The sequence below is a fragment of the Musca domestica genome, unplaced genomic scaffold (genome assembly GCF_030504385.1).
Source record: "Musca domestica strain aabys unplaced genomic scaffold, Musca_domestica.polishedcontigs.V.1.1 62, whole genome shotgun sequence".
Lineage (NCBI taxonomy): Eukaryota > Metazoa > Arthropoda > Insecta > Diptera > Muscidae > Musca > Musca domestica.
The window spans coordinates 1662086-1674493 of NW_026712369.1; the positions used below are offsets into that span (position 1 = coordinate 1662086).

General features: G+C 30.8%; 1 protein-coding gene across 1 annotated transcript in view; it reads right to left on the reverse strand.

Moving 5' to 3' along the window:
* LOC101896226 (neuronal acetylcholine receptor subunit alpha-7-like) overlaps window positions 1–12408 on the reverse strand; it is a gene marked incomplete at its 5' end in the record, with an annotated part of 244281 nt that overhangs the window by 180561 nt on the left and 51312 nt on the right. Inside the window, 1 exon segment of the mRNA NM_001308981.1 lies at window positions 4546–4685. Within this exon segment, the coding sequence (NP_001295910.1) occupies window positions 4546–4685 (140 nt within the window).

The window sequence follows — 12408 nt, forward strand, 5'->3', positions numbered from 1 at the left end:
ATAATTTATTTAAAGTCTCTCAAAATCCCACGTATAAGGCCTGCTATGAGTCCCCCAAAAATTAATTTAAGATCCCCAAAAATTCAGGTTTTAAGGTCTTTTAAGGATCCTTCAAAGATGTATTTCAAATCTCTCAAAATTCCATGTTAAGGGCCTGCTATGGGTTTTTTCAAAAACCTTTTTAAAATCCCTCAAAATTCCACTTTTAGCACAGGTTATTGGTGACTCAATACTTTATTTAAAATTCCTCAAAATTCCACTTTAAGAATCTACAACTTGTCCCTCAAAAATCTATTTAAAATTCCTCAAAAATCGTCGGTTAGGGCCTGCTCAACTATCTATTTTAAATCTCTCAAAATTCCAGCTTTAAGGCTTGCTATGAGTCCCTCAAAAATCTATTTAAATTAATTCAAAAATCCACCTTTAAGGCCTGCTATGGGTTTTTCAAATATTTATTTAAAGTCCAATAAAAATCTATTTAAAATCCCTCAAAATTCCACATTAAAGATCCTTCAAAATTCTACTGCATATTCCATGATTAGGACTTGCTATGGATTCCTCAAAATTGTATTTAAAAAATCCCAGAAAAAAAAATTTTTTTTTTTTCAAAAATCCGTAAAAAGTCTATTTAAAAATCCACGTTTAAGAATTAAAAATCCGCATTTTAGACTTGCTGTGAGTCCCTTAAATTTCTCTTTAAAAATCCCCAAAAATTCTATTAAAAGTTCCTAAAAATCGATGTACAATTCCACGTTTAAGACTTACTAAGGGTCCCTCAATATTCTATTTGAAAATCCTGGTTTAAGACTTGCTACGGGTCCCTCAAAATTCTTTTTACAAATTTATGGTTATGACTTGCTACGGGCCCCTCAAAATTCTGCTGTATAATCCACTCATAGAACTTTCAATGGATCTCCAAAAATTGTATTTAAAAATCACCCTCTCTTCTCTTCAAAAATACACGTTTTAGTCTTGCTATGGTCCCTGAGAATCGCATATAAAAATCCGCGCTTTGGGTTCCTCAAAAATTTTACAATATTTCTATTTAAAAATCCACGTTTTGAGTTCCTCAAATATTCCGCTATATTTCTATTTAAAAATCCACATTTAAGTCATGCTATAGATTCCACAAAATTCTATTTAAAAATCCTCGCTTAAAACCTGATACTGGCCCCTCAAAATTTAACTGCATAATCCATGTTTAGAACTTGCAATGGATATCTCAAAATTCCATTTTAAAATTTCACAAAATGAGTTCAGATCTTAGACTTGCTATGGGTTCCTCAAAATTATCTTCAAAAATCCACGTTTAAGTTTTGCTATGGTCCCTGAGAATTGCATTTAAAAATCCGCGTTTTGAGTTCCTCAAAAATTCTTCTATATTTCTATTTAAAAATCCATGTTTAAGTCATGCTATAGATTCCACAAAATTTTATTTAAAAAACCACGTTTTAGACTTCAAAATTCTATTTAAAGTCCACCAAAGTTCTATTAAAAATCCTAAAAAATCGATATATAAAAATCCACGTCTAAGACTTGCTATGGGTTCTTAAAAATTCCCCAAAATTCTATTAAAAATTCCTAAAAATCTATTTTAAAATCCACTTTTAAGACTAGCTTTGTGTCTACCAAAATTCTATTAAAAATTCCCCAAAATTCTATTCAAAAAATTCATCAAGTAGGAGTTCGAACAAATTTAACGCGGTTTTTCTTAAAAGGATTAAGCTTTTAAATGGGCCGAATATTCACAATTACTTTTGTTGTTTACTTATTATTATTTTTTTCTTGGAAAAAAAATTATTTAAATAATTGTAAAAATTTGATAATAACTTTTGTTTCATTTATTTATTTTTTATTTTTTTTTTTTTTTTTTGGAAAAGAATCATGTTAAATTATTGTAGAATAGTAAAAGTAGTAGGTGTATGGCGTTTCTGGAACGTTGCCATAGTTTGTGCATTAGTTACATTGTTTTAAAAATGTAGTGGTTCATTGCATACTTTTAGGTTCACAATTCGATCAGAGATTAACATGTTCATCAAAGACTTCTTATGTCACCAAAGACTTCTTATGACTTTATATAGAGTTAAAAATTCCTCAGATAGGGATCCGAACCAATTTATCCCAGATTTCCTTGAAAATGGTAAAGCTTTTAAATGGGCCGAATTTTCATAATAACTTTCGAATTTTTATTAATTTTTAATTTATTATTATTTTTTTTTTTTGGAATTAATTTATTTAAAAAATTTTAGAACAGAAAAAATAGTAGGTGAATTGCGTTTCTTGAACGTTGCTATGGTTTGCACATCAGATATTTTGTTTACCCAAAACTTCTTACGACTTTATATAGAATTAAGAATTCCTCAGGTAGGAGTCCGAACCAATTTAACCCGGATTTTCTTGAACATGGTAAAGTATTTAATTGGGCCGAGTTTCATAATAGCTTTTGGATTTTTATTTATTTATTTATTTTCTTTTTTTTGTTTTGGAAAAGACTTCAATTTGAAAATTTTTCGAACAGTAAAAGTAGTAAGTTTATGGCGTTTCTGGAACGTTGCTATGGTTTGCGCATCAGATATTTTGTTTACCCGAAACGTAGTGATTCTTTGCATACTTATAGGCTCACCATTTGCTCATCAAAGACTTCTTATGACTTTATATAGCGTTAAGAATTCCTCAGGTGGAATCCGAACCAATTTAAGCCGGTATTTCTTCAGCATGGTAAAGCGTTTAATTGGGCTGAATTTTCATAATAACTTTTGGATTTCTATTTATTTATTTTTTTTTAGAAAATAGTTCAATTCGAAAATTTGTAAAGTGGTAGAAGTAGTAGGTGTATGGGGTTTCTGGAACGATGCCATGCTTTGTGTATTGGATTTATTGTTTGTACAATAATGTAATAGTTTATTGCATACTTTTAGGCTCACAATTCCCTCCCTTGAATGGGCCGAATTTTCATAATAACTTTCGATTTTTTTTATTTATTAATTTTTTTTTTGGGAAATAATTTATTTAAAAAATTGTAGAACAGAAAAGATATCTTCCTTACCGAATTTTCATGATAACTTTCGACTTTTTTTTTATTTATTAATTTTTTTTTTTGGGAAATAATTTATTTAAAAAATTGTAGAACAGAAAAGAGATTAGAGAGAGACTCAGAGATTAATATGTTCATCAAAGACTTCTAACGACTTTATATAGAATTAAGAATTCCTCAAGTGGGAGTCCGAACCAATTTAATCCGGATTTTCTTGAAAATGGCAAATCATATAATTTTGCGGAATTTCATAATAGTTTTTGGATTTTTATTTTTAAAATAAATAAAATATATTTTTTTTTTTGAAAAGAATTCAAGTTGAAAAATTGTAGAGTTGTAAAGGTGAATGGGGTTCCTGGAAAGTTGCCAATCTCATAATAGTTTTTGGATTTTTATTTTTAAAAATAAATAAAATATTTTTCTTTATTTTTGGAAAAGAATTCAACTTGAAAAATTGTAGAGTTGTAAAGGTAGTAGGTGAATGGGGTTTCTGGAAAGTTGCCATGCTTTGTGCATGGATGGGCCGAATTTTCACAAGAACTTTTGTCTTTTTTTTTTTTGCAATAAAATTCAATTTAAATTTATAAAAATGTGATAATAACTGTTGGTTTATTTATTTTTTTGGGGAAATTAATTTATTTTAAAAAAATTGTGGAATAGTAAAAGTAGTAGGTGTATGGCGTTTCTGGAACGTTGCTACGGTCAGATATTTTGTTTACCAAAAACATAGTGCTTCATTGCATACTTTTGGCTCACAATTCACCAACAGATTCGCTCATGCCGGATTTCTTATAATTCTGGGGAATTTTCTGAATAAATAATAATACAGCGTAGAAACTCATATCAAGCAAAAATTTCGCGAATTTTTACACCTCAAGAAAATAAGACATTTATTCATCCATTAAAATTTGAATGTTTTACAATTTTTTTTTTTTAATTTCGTGAAGAATTGAAAATAAAAACCATCAAAGTCATAAGAGTAGTAGGTGTATGGCGTTTCTGGCACATTACTATGGTTTGCGTATTAGATTTATTGTTTGCACAAACATGTAGTGGTTCATTGCATACTTTTAGGCTCACAATTCCCTCACTGATTTAAATAACCCATACAAGATTTCTTATTTCTTTAAAATTAAACCATTTTGTTTTTTTTTATTTTATTATTTTTTTTCCATATCCCCCTCTCCATTCGGAGGCTTAACTGACTTAAGCTGTCAGCAATGCATATGAAAATTGTATGACATTGCCATTGATATTCTTAGGTAGGGGATATTAACTTTTCAAGTATTCACATTTCATTTGATTGGCCTTGCATTGCCTTAATCCTATTTCTCGGCTCGCTGATGTGTGGACGTTATTATTAAATATTTAATTTGTTTTTTTTTTTTTTTTTTTTTGATTTTCATTTTATGAAATGTGACATTGTGTATTAAAGGCCTAAAATAGCTTATGTATGGAACTTATATAATAATGAATAATATTTTTAAATGGTAGAAAAAAATTGTACTTACCACATCAATAATTTGCATTAAAGTTAAACCAAAACTTAATTGTAATGGATCCGATTCGTTTAAAACCGGTCGCTCTAGGGTATTGTATGTATCTAATAGATCATGTAACAGTCTCTTTTCATTGTAACCTGCTAAGCAAACTGGAAAAGAGAAGAAGGTAGAAAAAAGGAAACGAATTTTAAAAATATGTAAAAGAAGAGAGGATATTTTTTACTTAAAAACCAAAAATAATATTTTTTTTTCGAAGCTATGAAAATTTTGTTGAATAAAATTTCCTAAAATTTCATCTTGGCCAAGCAGATTCTCTCCCACCTAAAATCCCATTCTCCATTTTCCCCTCAATATGTCATTTAAGTCAGTCACTGGAAATTGCCTAAAGTTTCCATTATCAATTTTTTGGGATTTGAGTCAGCATCTGTTCGGCAACATGTCTAACTGTCCGTTGCTTTTCTACCTCCATCCATTTCGAAATTCTGCCAATATGTTGATGTAAGCTTAAAATTATATATGCTATCTTAATATTTGTGAGAAATATATCATATCAAGACCAGTGACAGCATTTGAACTCTCAGATGTCATTTCAATTTGCGTACGGTGACCTGAATCAGTTGGCAATGACAACCAGGGATGGAATATTTTGATTTTTGGAATATTTGAATTTTAATTGATGTCAAAATTTATGGTTTTAAATATTATTGGGAATAATAATATGACATGAGGTGTGGTGTATACTTTTAGGCTTGTAAGAATTGCAATATTTACATCCTACACCACAAGGTCGTCAGGGTATTATGGCCTGGTGCATTTGTTTGTAACAGGCAAAAGGAAACGAGATAGACCCATAGTTACTTTTGAGGATCTCCATAGAATCACATTCTGAATCGATTTATGCATGTCCGTCCGTCCGTCCGCCGTCTGGCCATGTATTTTTGTAAACAAAGTACAGTTCTCATTTATTGACCTATCCAGATGAAATTTTGCACAGATCATTTGTTTGGCGCAAGGACGAACCCTATTGAACTTGGAGATAATCGGTCAAAATTTAGATATAGCTCCCATATATATCTTCGTCCGATTTGCCTTTTATTGTGCACCAAACGTGTAATATCAGCCCGAATAATATGGAATTTTGCACATACAACCAAATTAGGCCTGGAAATAAGTATGCGAAATTTGATCGAAATCGGTTCACATTTGGATATAGCTTCCATATATAATTTCGTCCGATTTACTTTTTATTGAGCACCAAACGTCTAATATTTGACCAAATGGGATGGAAGTTGGCACTTACGACCGAATTGAGTGTAGAAGCTAGTATGTCAAATTTGATCGAAATCGGTTCAGATACAGCTATAGCACCCATATATATTGTTCATCCGATTTGTTATTTTTGTCCTCCGCAGCCGTAATATGCGCTCTGTAACAACAATATTTGGGGAAATATAGCAACTACAGCTGAGAAATACATTTGCTAGATTTTATCGAGATCCGTTCAGATTTGGATATAGCTCCCATATATAACTTCGTCCGATTTACCTTGGATTTTGCACCAAAAGTCTAATATTTGTCCAAATGTGATGTAATTTGGCACTTACGACCGAATTGAGTCTAGAAGCTAGTGTGTCAAATTTGGTGAAGATTGGTTCAGATATCTTTATCCGATTTCAAATTATTTGTGCACCAAATGGGCAATACAATTCCGAATTTAAAGGATACAAATGCTTCGGCATATTTAGTCTTTGAACTTTAAATTATAATTATAATCATGGCGTGTATGATTGAATTCTCCCATAAAAACTATTAATTGTTATGTGGAGCTCTACTAAATTAGAAAAGTGGTGTAGGGTATCATAAAGTCGGCCCCGCCCGACTTTAAGACTTTCTTTACTGTTTTTTTTTTTTTGTGTTTCAGTTTTCTCAGTTTATTCTTTTTTAACAAGTTTTCCAATCCTTTGCATACTTTAAGGCGTCTTATCAACAGCTGATGTATTTGAAAGTGTAGGTAAGGCCTTTAAGCTATTAAAAATTTGGTTCATATCGAAGATCAAGCTGATTTATAATAGCTCTTAGCAAATGGCATTTTTCATAAAATGTAGGACGCAAAATTTTGTAAAAATGTCTGAAATTCACAGAATTTTTTTCACATCTACAAATCTAATATTCAAAATTTGTATATCAGTCCTGCTATATTTTATTCTATTCATATTTTTAAGTTTTACAACAATATTTGCTTTTTTAATTTTTTTTTAAAGAAATAATAATGATTACTTTATAATGGTAAAAGTAGTGGGTGTATGGGGTTACTGGAACATTGCTATGGTTTGTGCATTAGATTTATTATTTGCCAAAAAAATGTGGTGGTACATTGTTTACTTTTAGGCTTGAATCCGTTCAAATAAATCCCCGATAAATTTATTAAAAATTCGTAAGAAATCTATATAAAAATCCAAGTATAAGACTTGCTATTGGTCCCTAAAAATTCTATTTAAAAATCCGCTAATAAGATTTGCCATGGGTCCTTCAAAATTTTATTTGAAGATCCTCGTTTATGAAATTTGTCAATTTTTTCATTAACTTAATTGTTTTAATATTTTGTGTATTGTTTAATATTTTTGCTAGCAAAAATTATAAAACTAGTAAAAGTAGGAGATTTATGGCGTTTCTGGCACGTTTATGTGATTTGTGTCTTTGATTTGTTGTTTGAATTAAAACATAGCTGTTCATTGCATACTTTTAGGTTTTATTTTTGCTTTATTACATTACAGCATTCATCCACCTCAACAAATCAGATATTCAGATATTTTATATCAGACTGCTATATATTTAATTCGATTCATATTTTTTACTTTTTCAACAATTTTTGATATATATTTTTTTTAATTTTGGAAAGGATTCCTAATAAAACCTTTAAAATGGTAAAAGTAGTAGGTGTATGGGGTTACTGGAACATAGCTATGGTTTGTGCATTAGATTTATTGTTTGCCAAAAAAAAAATATGGTGGTACATTGCTTACTTTTAGGCTTGAATTCGCTCAAATAAATACCCGAAAATTCTAATGAAAATTCCTATAAAATCTATGTAAAAATCCACGTTTAAGACTTGCTATGTGTCCCTCAAAATTCCAGATATTCAGAAGTTGTATATCAGACCTACTATATTTTAATCGTACATATTTTTACGTTTTACAACTTGAGCTATTTTTTCTAAAAAATTTTGGAAAGGATTAATAATGAAACCTTTAAAATTGCAGAAGTAGTAGGTGTATGGGGTTACTGGAACATTGCTATGGTTTGCGCATTTGATCTATCGTTTGCCAAAAAAAATGTGATTGTAAATATAATAATAAATCCCCGAAAATTCTTAATTTTTTTTTATGAAATCTATGTAAAAATCGACGTTTTAGAATTGCTATGGGTCCCTAAAATTCTATTTAAAAATTCACTTTTAAAATTGGCTATGGGTCCTTCAAAATTTTATTAAAAGATTCTGGTTTATGAAATTTAGCAATTTTCGCAATAACTTAATTTATGTTTAATATTTTGTGAAGAAATAGCTAGCAAAATTTGTAAAACTAGTAAAAGTAAGAGTTTTAAGGCGTTTCTGGAACGTTGATATGGTTTGTGTCTTTGATTTGTTGTTTGAAATAAAACATAGTGGTTCATTGCATACTTTTAGGTTTCGTTTTTGCTTCATTACATTACAGCATTTTTCCATATCAACAAATCTAATATTCAGAATTTGTATATCAGACATGCTATATTTTATTTTTATTCGATTCATATTTTTAAGGTTTACAACAATTTCTGATATTTTTAAGTTTGAAAAGAGTAATAATACAACCTGTAAAATGGTAAAAGTAGTAGGTTTATGGCGTTACTGGAACGTTGCTATTGTTTGTGCATTAGATCTACTGTTTGGCAAAAATGCTGTGGTTCATTGTATACCTTTTGGCTTCAAATCGCTAAAATAAATCCCCCTAAATTCTATTGAAATTTTCTAAAAGGTCAAAGTAAAAATTTTATTGAATGAAAGCAGAAAATGTCGGAAATACCATCAAATTTTAAAATAAGTTTGATTTGTTCGAATTGGCACGAATTATCGCCTTCGAATGGCCAATGAAACCGTCACATGCTGCCCGAATGTTGCTCTGTGGTATTTTGGCCCATTCCCGGCAAAGCGCTTGCTGGACGTGATCGTCACTTTGGTATTTTTTAGTGCCAACCTTGCTTTCTAAAATACACGAGACACAATAGTCCAACAGATTGGTATCCGGAGGCTTTTGGTGGCAATTGTGCGCTGGTAATGAAGCGAGGAACCTCATTTCGTAACCATTCCTAGATGGCGCGTGCTGAGTGCGATGGAGCTGAGTCCTGGTGGAATGCCCAAATGTTTGCGTGCCCAAGGCCTTTATACACCCTCCAGAATATTTTCGCGGTAATATTCGGTATTTATTCTGATGCCACGGGTGATTAATACGAGCGGAGAGCCACCTTCGGCTGTTATGGCGGGCAGCCCACACCATATTTCACCCTGTATAGATTTAATCATATACAAAGGGCCTCAAATATTATGCTCTTCGCTAAATTTTAGATTTGAAAGTACTTCTTTAAGTTCCTGATTTTTCTTTATTTTTTAGGGAAATAATTCAATTAAAAATTGTAATAGTGAAAGTAGTTGGTGTATGGCGCTTCTGGAACGTTGCCACTATGTTTTTGGCAAAGAAAATATCTGCTACTCAAACCATATCAACGTTCCAGAAGCGCCATACACGTGCTATTATCACTACACTACAATTTTTTTTTCGCAAAATATGAAATTTTAAAATTATTTAAAAAAATATCTTAGAATTAATCTTGACAAAAAATATATTTAAAAAATATGATAAAGAATATATATAAAAAATTATAGGCACCTGATAATGTAATCTAGTAAAAAATTCACTACAATAAATAATGAACTTATATTAAAAATACTCCTACATTCACCTGTTCTTTTAAATTTGCAAATTTCTCATTTTCGATTTTCCCCCCGAAATATGTGATATTAATTGGATGCTATAACCATTTTTAGAAACACACGCACACACATAACTCTTCAAATACACAATATGCGTGTGTGTGTGTGCACACATTATCACAAAAGGAGCCCACACATTAACACAGGCCATAATGCAAAAATCAATATAATTTAATAAACAATTTACAGAAGCAGCAGCAATAACGAAATGTGCATGTATTTGTGCATGTATTGAGAATAACACTCACATGAGACTGTGTGTGTGTGTACGTGCATACATGCGTATTTATGGGCATATTTTGTGGTCAACAATTTATGTGCGAGAGAGTGTGTGTGTGTACACATATGCAATGACATGGACGTTGAGTGACGGACAGTGGGTCCATTTTTTAAAAATCCACTAACTTTGTATCGTGAGGCCTTGAACAAATATATTAAAAAAACGCCAGGATACAGGGAAGTATGGAGACTGTAGAACCAAAGATGTGGCCCTGTATATGCATTTTTCTCTCATAAGAGGTAGTATCCGGTTCAAACTATGACACAAATCATCAAAATACCTGGAGCTACAGTTATTTATGGGAGCCATTCCCAATTTTTTGAAAGTTATATAGACATAAAATTAATTTGAGCAAAATTTTATATATCACATCAGAGTAATTTCCAGAAATGGTCGGACGGACATCGCTTAATTGATATACACTTTTATGCTAATCAAAAAGTACTTTGCGGGATCTATGGCGAAGGGTATAAAAATCCACAATTCTTGGCCAGGAGGCAAGGCAGGAGGAATAAATATGTTATAAAAAATTTACATTTCTAGAAATCCCCAACTTTTAACAAAAAAAAAAAACTACAATTCTCTGCCACGAAGCTATAGGAAAAATTTTTTAATACATGCATTATTCTTGACCAGAAAGAAAATACTTTTTTGAAAGCATCAACGATTTTTGGGACGCGGCTTTGGAGAGCCGGTTGAAAAAGACAATGTTCGACGAAGGTCCTAGGTCCTTAGAAAAAAAGTAAAAATCTGATCAGGAAATCCATGAAAATATGTATTTAAAAATATACTAACCTAAACAAGTCATTTTACACAAAAAAAAATGTTCCCAAACTGGAAGGGGAAGTCCTTTTATGGAAAATCTCTTAAAGGACTTCCATCCTTAAAACATCTTTGAAATACTTTTACTAGACAATAATTTAAATCTTTTCAAAAACCATCGCAGGCGTGATTTTTTTAACGATTTTTTTAGGATCAGGAAGGCCTGGATATCTAAAAAATATTTTTTCAAGGATCAGCAAGATCTGGATTTTTTAAAAAATATTTTTTCAAGGACCATCATACCCGTAGAATTCTTAAAAACACTTTTTTTAAAGGACCATCACAAGTGTGGATTTTCTGAAGAATTTGTTTAAAGGGTCATCAGAAACGTGGATTTTTAAAGAATATTTTTTCAAGGACCATCCAAGGCGTGGATTTGTTAAAGAATATTTTTTCAACGACCATCCAAGGCGTGGAATTTTTAAAGAATATTTTTTTCAACGACCATCCAAGGCGTGGAATTTTTAAAGAATATTTTTTTCAACGACCATCCAAGGCGTGGAATTTTTAAAGAATATTTTTTTCAACGACCATCCAAGCCGTGGAATTTTTAAAGAATATTTTTTTCAACGACCATCCAAGGCGTGGAATTTTTAAAGAATATTTTTTTCAACGACCATCCAAGGCGTGGAATTTTTAAAGAATATTTTTTTCAACGACCATCCAAGGCGTGGAATTTTTAAAGAATATTTTTTTCAACGACCATCCAAGGCGTGGAATTTTTAAAGAATATTTTTTTCAACGACCATCCATGGCGTGGAATTTTTAAAGAATATTTTTTTCAACGACCATCCAAGTCGTGGAATTTTTAAAGAATATTTTTTTCAACGACCATCCAAGGCGTGGAATTTTAAAGAATATTTTTTTCAACGACCATCCAAGGCGTGGAATTTTTAAAGAATATTTTTTTCAACGACCATCCAAGGCGTGGAATTTTTAAAGAATATTTTTTTCAACGACCATCCAAGGCGTGGAATTTTTAAAGAATATTTTTTCAACGACCATCCAAGGCGTGGAATTTTTAAAGAATATTTTTTTCAACGACCATCCAAGGCGTGGAATTTTTAAAGAATATTTTTTTCAACGACCATCCAAGGCGTGGAATTTTTAAAGAATATTTTTTTCAACGACCATCCAAGGCGTGGAATTTTTAAAGAATATTTTTTTCAACGACCATCCAATGCGTGGAATTTTTAAAGAATATTTTTTTCAACGACCATCCAATGCGTGGAATTTTTAAAGAATATTTTCCAGGGTCATCAGAGACTTGAAGTTTTTAAAGAATATTTTTTCAAGGACCAAAAGAGGCTTGAATTTTTTAAAGAATATTTTTCCAAGAACCAAAAAAAGGCTTGAATTTTTTAAAGAATATTTTTCCAGGAACCAAAATTGGCTTGAATTTTTTAAAGAATATTTTTCCTAGAACCAAAAGAGGCTTGAATTTTTTAAGGAATATTTTTCCAAGAACCAAAAGAGGCTTGAATTTTTTAAAGAATATTTTTCCAAGAACCAAAAGTGGCTTGAATTTTTTAAAGAATATTTTTCCAAGAACCAAAAGGGGCTTGAATTTTTAAAGAATATTTTTTTAAGGACCAACAGAGGCATTTATTTTTTAAAGAATATTTTTTCAAGGACCAGTAGGGACGTGAATATTTTTTCAATGACCAATAACCGTAGATTTTTAAAGAATATTTTTTTAAGAATGTTTTTTAATAAATATTTTTTCAAGGATCATCGCAGGTGT